General features: G+C 46.9%; 1 protein-coding gene across 4 annotated transcripts in view; it reads left to right on the forward strand.

The window, feature by feature from the left end:
* Nucleotides 1-1,849: 1,849 nt before the first annotated feature.
* gria2b (glutamate receptor, ionotropic, AMPA 2b) overlaps nucleotides 1,850-8,090 on the forward strand; it is a 38,402-nt gene continuing 32,161 nt past the window's right edge. For 2 of the 4 annotated variants that reach the window (XM_031568926.2, XM_031568927.2), the window contains exons 1-2: nucleotides 1,850-2,259; nucleotides 2,448-2,588. In XM_031568926.2, the coding sequence (XP_031424786.1) occupies nucleotides 2,175-2,259; nucleotides 2,448-2,588 (226 nt within the window). In that variant the 5' untranslated portion in view covers nucleotides 1,850-2,174. The remainder of the gene's footprint in view (nucleotides 2,260-2,447; nucleotides 2,589-8,090) is intronic. The other 2 variants (XM_031568928.2, XM_012834275.3) reach the window with 1 other exon arrangement.

Raw genomic sequence — 8,090 nt, forward strand, 5'->3', positions numbered from 1 at the left:
ATGACAACATTGGTCCATTTGGAGCAGTGGGCAGTAATTGGGCCCTGTCCATGGTCCTGAGACTGCCTGGCTTTACACTGGGGCTCAGTGTCGATCCCCATCACCTGATGCCGCATCTCTCTCTTAACCTGGTGGAGGTCTGCAAAGCTCATTCACACATCACTACATACATAATTGCAGCCCCAAGCTGTGCTTGGCTGCTTGCTTGTAAAGATTAAAAGCTGTAGGCTACACAATGTATACTATCATTCAAGTCGCAATAGTCCCTGTTGACTGCTGTAGACCCATTTGAGGGGCTGAGTTTCTGATGAAACCAAAGAAACACTACGTCCACAACAAATAAAAAAGCTTTCATACTAAGCCTTTCAACTACATAATTCAATTCAATTTATTTTTTCAATACAGCACTTTGTTTCATACACAGAAAAGGAGACGTGCACTGAGCTGAGAGTGCTTCTCATCTCGTGGATAAACCCAGTCATGTTGGAGAACTTCGGGACCAGCCGATGGCTTCCCCGCGGCTCATCCGGGAGCTGAGCCTGCAGCGTCGGGAGTGCCTCGGCGAAGAGCGATGAAGCTGTCTCGCTACAATGGGGAGTGGCCACCCGAGAGCTACCTCATTCAGGTACAGCTGGAGGCCCAATTCAATGCGTGGTCCGCCAGGGGAGACGGGGGTCTAGGTCGCCCTCGCCCTGGAAGGCAAGGCCCTGCAGGTTCTCAGTGCCCACCAGTAGGCAGAGTGGTACAGCTTTCAGAGGGCGCTGCAGCTCCGGTTCAGCCTACTGATCTTTGCTGCTGACGTCAGGGATAAGCATGGGTACCCCACCTTCAACACTACAATGCAGGAGTAAGCCTATGCCCAGCCGGGGGGGGTGGGGGTGGTGTTGGTGTCTCCAGGGGGGGACACATGTGCTGTGCTTGCCTAGCCCGAGGCACCAGTAGCATGCATTGGGTGTTGTGTGTGTGTTGTTGTTATCGTTAAGGTTGTGTGTCCCTTTTTTGAATATTTAGTAGGAGTGTATGTGATTGTTACCATGGCGCCTCTGTGTTATGCTGTTTCATTCCTGTATTGGTTTGATGTAATTGTCAGCGTGAATGATGTCCTTTCCCTTCCCACTGTGTAAACCTACGCGTTTCCATATGTGATTCTGCTGTGGCTTGTGGCCAGAAAGGAACTATGCTAGTGTCAATTCTGAGAGGAATCCAATATGAATGCATTCTGTCTATGAAAGGGCACAAGTTATAGATGGCATATAGCCTTGGCTCATATAGCTAAACAAAAGACATTTTATAGGGACTGATTTGATCATTGCAGGATTTCAATGAGTATCATAGCATGGCTTTCATTCATTAATAGCAAGTAGGCTACACGTTAATAGAGCTGCAATCAGTAATGCATGAATGCCCTCCACGTTGATTTTCATTTGAAAGGTACCGCCTGTCTGGTTGCCATGCAACGTGTAAGCTGATTTGTTTGCGGATAATATTCTCTTTTGTTTAAAATGTTATGTAGCCAAGAACTGAGGCTTTTCATTACTAACATTTCCGGCTTGAAGGGAATGTAAGCCCTCTCCATGTACACCTCTGGGAAATTAATAATAGAAATAATAATAATATGTAGGTCTTATCAACACATGTAGCCTAACTGGTGTGGATCTGATTCACATAGAAATGATTCACTTGAAAACCTGGGGATGAATATTGGGACAAAAATTATAACTTTTTAAATAAACGCATTGATTTCTCTCTTTGTGAAGAAGCCACTCGCGAACCCTCGACATTCGATTACACGTGTGAATTTCATTGAGGCGCGGCTCGGCTCCTCTCGTGCCTTTCCGGCTCCACTCATCATTGGCTCGGGGCTGGGCAGGGGGGTATCTAGTGCGAGCGGTGAGGAGACGTCTAGTGTTCCCGAGCGTTCACAAAGGTAGCAACTCATTGGAGGGCGAAGGAGGTGGGGGGAAAAGACGATAAATCGACATCAGACCCAGCGGCTGGCACCGGGACTCGGAGCTTTCCTCCGAGTAACCACCTGCAGAAAACGCGCTTCCCCTCCTCCCCAGTACCGCCCGTCTCCAACATGTGTCGGATCTAATATTGACTGTTGCTCAGAGCGGACTAGGAATATTCTCCCAATTCAAGTGGATGTGGCCAGGTGCTTTCTATTTGTGGAGATGCACACGATTATGAGTTTTCCTTCTTTGTTTCTGCCTCTCTTCTGGGGCTTGACGGCCGGAGGGTCCCCAAGTGTGCAGATAGGTACGTATGGTCCTTATTTCACAGGGAAAAGCTCTGTGGAAATCGTATTTCGAGTATACACATTTACATATATGCAATATTCACACAATAATTTAAAATGGGAAATGTCTAAATATTTAAAGAGAATATTTGTCAGTTAATCAACATGATAATGTGATTAAGTTTTTTTTCTTTCTTTTTTGTGCCAGGGGGTCTTTTCCCAAGGGGCGCGGATCAGGAGTACAGTGCTTTTCGGATAGGAATGGTTCAGTATGTTACCAACGAATTCAGACTGACGCCCCACATTGACAATCTGGAAGTAGCGAACAGTTTCGCCGTCACCAATTGTTGTGAGTTATTACTTTTCAAACACATACACTTTTCATCTATTTAAATAGGTTTTCAAGATGAGTTGAAATATTTCCATACGTTGTAATGACCACATACGTATTCACACACGAAACACATTTCGGATTCATTGAACACATCTGCTTCCCGATCAGAATACTACCCGTCATACATGACCCGTTTCATTCACATGCAGTGAAATGTATTTGAGTGACAGGACGTGACCTGGCTTGATGTCAGATTCTGAGTGCCAACATGTGAACGCTCCTCTTTTCGAGGCGCACAGTCGACACGGCGCAAAAAAGACGTTTGGACCTGCTCCCCATAGAATGCATGGGCCTATTAGAAATTATTGATTGACTAAATGTGAAAAACGTAGGCGACAATTAACTAGGCTTAAATCATGGTAGACTAATAGTCATTGGTGATAAGCGAAGGCATACTTAAGGACAATTATCGTGGCTTGCTGAAATTGGCTATTTGCTTGTCTGTTCTTTTCCTACCCTCATCTATTCCGTAAATTGAATTACGTTGTACGGCGCAACTTGAGCCTATTCACAGCAAATTGAGGCAACCACGGTTGCTAAGCAATAAGTCTGAAAAGCTTCAAGGCTGAGTGTCTCACAGGTGTGTGTCATCGACGCACGCGCGCGCGCACGCACGCACACTGTCTCGACACTTCTCTGCTTTTAGGAGAATTGCATCAACGGTGTTGCCTTCTCCATACCTGGTCTACCTAGTGCACACACACAGCGGTCACCCAGTGAGCGGTGTCTGAAAATGGCAGCGCAACAAGCTTTCACGGGCCCCCGCTTCCAGAGAAGCGACGACCAACAACTCTCGGTGATCAACTAGCTTTCTTCACCGTTATTTAGTCTACTCTATACACTAAAAGGTCGAACTGGAATAGGGCAGATATGACATTTAACTGAAAATATCGTGTCACATTTTTTGTTGCATATGCTTCAGTAGTCAGGTTGTCTAGAGCAACTAATTATAAGTACATTAGTAATACAGAAGCGAATTATATGCGATTCCCCCTCAAAATGTTGTGTTCAGTTTTTTTCCCGTTAGGTACCGGAATAAGATTTAACTTCCAAGATATATTTATGAAAGGCCGTGACCGCGTTTTCGCTCGTCCTATGCAAAGGGACTCCAGTTCAACCGAGAGTTTCTTGCTAGAAGGCGAGCGCTCCGTGATAAAAAAAAAAAAAAAAAAAAAAAACGGGTCCATTTTAACCTTTTTTCCAGCGTTTGCCTCTAGAGGGCAGTGTTCATCAGCAGCGCTTACCTCCAGAAGCCTGCTCATGAAATCGTCAGCCGTGTTAGGTTTATCGTGCTCCATTAAAACCACTTCAGAGGAAATTTTATCTGTAATGCCCATTAAACCAGAATCAATCAAACGGTATTAGAGAATGCTAAAAAATTATATTCACACGCTGTCAGGTCATTTGGAAATATAGTAGGCCTGGAACCTTTTGATAATCCTATAAAGAACACAATTTAAAGTGGCTTCTTTTTGTGTTAAATCAGTTCAATCATCAAGCTGGACTGTGTCTAGCAGATATGCTTGTTTCCAACCTCACCACACTAAATGTACATTTTCTTGGAGGCATTTTTTGAAAGGTTAGCCGGTGAGTCAGGGATAAATGCATTACTCAAACACACCGGCCACCTCCAAAGCACTAGCAGTGTCACCCTCTTAAGAACCACTTGACTGCGAGAGCTGAGGTGAAGTGGGCAAAACAGCTTAAGATAAAAACAGACATAGAATCTTAAGAGTTCCTTTTGTTCTCGTCGTCACAGAAACTTTTCACGGATCTATTTAGACCCCTGATGAAGGGTCTTCAGTTTCGAAGGGCACTAACAAACAAATGCTCTTTTGAGCGAAAAAAACCCCCAAAACCTTTTGAACAAAAAAAGATTATTAACATATTATTACATTTTTAAACCCATTTTCTGAGTGGAGTTTACGTCCATGAGCACAGTCAACCGTAACACCGGGGGTGTCTCTGTGTCCTCCTGCTGTTGGCCGAGCCGTGGGAGGTGGTAGAGTGTTAATGTATCGCAGCGTGAGTGTATATTCATCGGCACCACCACGCCACGCAACGCCATGCCATGCCACCACACTAGCAGGGTGGGAACGCGTCACACACTTTTACAATCACAGGTTCACACACTCAGAGCCGACCTGCATACTCCAGCTAGTCTGGACTCTCCAGGAAACTGAAATGGGTTGTGTTGCTCCTGTTCTATTGATTTGTATATAAATATAGTATACTGCACAGTCAGTTCTCCGGGGCTTGGCCTGGCCTTGGCTTGATTTAGAAGAAGAGTGGAGGACTTGGTCAGGCACCAGTGGCTCTCCCTTGGTCATTGGTGGTGAGGATATTCACAGGGAGCATATCTCAGTAATGCTGCTCTGACCTGAAAGCACCTCCCCAGGTCCCTCTCAGAGCAGCTGGCCGGTCTGTTCGAAAATCATACAAATGAGGGGGGAAAAAAACCTTTTAGAGTAAGTCCTCTGTTTTATGAAAACTCAAGAGATCAATAAATGTAGGACACACACACTTTATTTTTTTGTGTCCAGCTGTCGTCCCATCCATCCACCTGTCCACGTTGGCCCATTCTGACAGATGCGTGCTTTTATGGGCTATCACACAGCAGAGAGCAGAACCGTTGTTTAGCAGACTTGGGCCACATCTCTGCCAGAGGCGGCAGCTGCGTGGGCCGACGCTTCTGCAGACAAAACCGTGTTTGATCAAAGCATCCTGTTTTGCTTTACACAGCTGGTGAGGAGAGCAGTTAGCGAGAGAATTCAGTGGGCAGATTAACGGTAGATTGATTCTCCTACTCGATTGTTCTACTGGAGAAATCCTGGGGGACAGGTGGAGTATGCTGGAGAGAGATGTCCCTATTTCACTGGAGGTTGTATCCTTGTTACTGATTAGGGAACGTCAGCTGAACTCTACTCACAGAAACGCTTGAATGCTACAACAGATATATTTTCATTCTTTTTCGCTTTCAATCAAGTACAGAGCTCCAAAAGAAATTGGGCCTTTAGGTGGAACTAAGCTCAAGGTTTCTGGCTTTAACAGCAGGTCTCGCCTCCCCATTATACCTATTGATTTTTTTTCTCCTGTTTTTGGGATGTGGTGCCATGAAAAACGTCTTTGCAACAGAGTTGTTGTTTGTGCTGCTCAAATGTGATTTTTTTTCCCCCCCAATGTCCGCATGCTACCACTTAAAGTATGAGGACAGTCTGGTCTTGTCTCTGGATCCTCATCTCCTTAATGTCCCATAGCCTGAGCTGCACTTGTCCACCTCTCTGGTGATGGATGGCTGTGTGTCTCGTATGTGTGTGTGTGTGTGTCTGTGTGTGTCTGTGTGTCTGTGTGGAGTTCGTTTGCGTGTTAGAGCCCCATTAGCGCTGAAGAATGAATCATCTGTGCTAACAGTCACCACTGCCTGCCTGCCTGCCTGCTGTGATCAATAGCTGCCCCAACACTCGGGTCAGCCCCTTTCTTCTCTCCTTCGTTTACCTCCTCTCTTTCTCTTTCTCCTTCTCTCTCCATCCCCTCTCTTTTTCTCTCTGTCTTGTGGGAATCATCAGAAATATATTTGCATTGTTGTTTCTCTTTCTCCATCTATCAGCCACTCATCTGCCCCCCAACCCCCCATCTCTCTCTCTCTCTCTCTCTGTCTGTCTCTCTCTCTCTCTATGTCTCTCTCTCTCTGTCTGTCTCTTTGTCTGTCTGTCTGTTTGTCTCTCTCTCTCTGCCTGTCTATCTCTCTGCATGTTGTGACATGTTGCGGCCGTGTTCTGATCTTTGGCTCACTGAAAGCTCTGTGACTGGCTCCCTCCTAACTGAAAGCGACCTTTGGTGCTTGTCTACATGTCACACCGCAGGGGTCCTGGTGGGCGGCTCGCTCTCTAGCCAGCTGTCATGCCAGCAGCAGCAGCAGCAGAGCACGGGGCACAATGGAGAGTGGGAGGGAAAAGAATGAAAAGAGGCAAAGACGGACAGACAAGAGAGATAGAAAGAGAGTGAGAGAAAGTGTGAGAGAGAGAGAAGGAGTGGAGAGAGAGTGAGAAAGAGAAGGACAGGATAGACAGAGAAAGAGAGTGAGAGAGAGAAGGAGTGGAGAGAGTGAGAGAAAGAGAAGGACAGGATAGAGAGAGAAAGAGAGACAGAAAGAGCAGGAGGAGACAGAGGGACAGAAGGGAAGGAGAGAGAGAGAGAGACAGAGAGAGAGAGAAGGACAGGATAGAGACAGAAAGAGAGGAACGAGAGAGTGAAAGAGACAAGGATAGAAAAGAGGGAGTCAGGGAGACGAGAGACAGAGTGGGGAGAAACTGATGGATGGAGGGAAGGAAGAGAAGAGTAGAGCAGGGAGACAAAGAGGAGGATCAAGCAGAGAGCACAGGGGATTACAGAGATATTGAGTAAGATAGGAGACAAACAAGATTGAGAGAGCGAAGAAAGAGATATGGGGACGGCATGACAAGGGGAGTGAGGACAACGGCTGAGAGAGAGAGAGGGAGAGGGTGAGAGAGAGGGACGGTGAGAAAGGAGGAAAGGAGAGAGAGGGGAAAGAAAGGATGCTGAGAAAGATTGAGATGGAAAGAGAAATAGAGAGATGCCTCCCTCCTGAAACAGGCTGAGCCAGTGGATGTGTCACTCCATGGACATTACAATGAGCTAGAGCACACACTGCACACACACACTGCACACACACACACACACACACACACTGCACACACACACACACACACACACACACACACACACACACACACACACACAGGCACAAACACACACTGCACACACACAGGCACAAACACAGACGCACACCGCACACAATAAAACAGAGAGAAAGAGAGAGAGGAACACACACACACACACACATTTACATTTTTTTCGTCTTCAGACTCTTGCTGGGATGACCCCCATCTATTAAATGGCCCATTTTGCCCGGCCCGGCTACGCAGCGGAAAAGCCCTGCATAAATTATCTGACAGTTCGATTTCCTGCAGGCTGCACTCACTCACTCGCACACACACAAAAAACCGCTCACACACGCACACACACACAGACCATCTCACTCACGCACACACACACACACACACACACACACACACACAAAACCGCTCACACACGCACACACACACAGACCCACTCACTCACGCACACACACACTTACACACAGATCCACTCACTCACACACACACACAGACCCAGTCACTCACTCACACAGACCCAGTCACTCACCCACACACACAGACCCACTCACTCACACACACACACACAGACCCACTCACTCACGCACACACACAGACCAACTCACTCACAAACACACAGACCCGCTCGCTCACGCACACACACACATACACACAGATCCACTCACTCACACACTGAGAGGCCAAGTGGGGCACTATGCTGTAGACAGGCAGGGCTCTAGCGCTCAGACCTCAAGCCTGCCCCTCTCACCCACCGTACCTG

The sequence above is a fragment of the Clupea harengus genome, chromosome 6 (genome assembly GCF_900700415.2).
Source record: "Clupea harengus chromosome 6, Ch_v2.0.2, whole genome shotgun sequence".
Lineage (NCBI taxonomy): Eukaryota > Metazoa > Chordata > Actinopteri > Clupeiformes > Clupeidae > Clupea > Clupea harengus.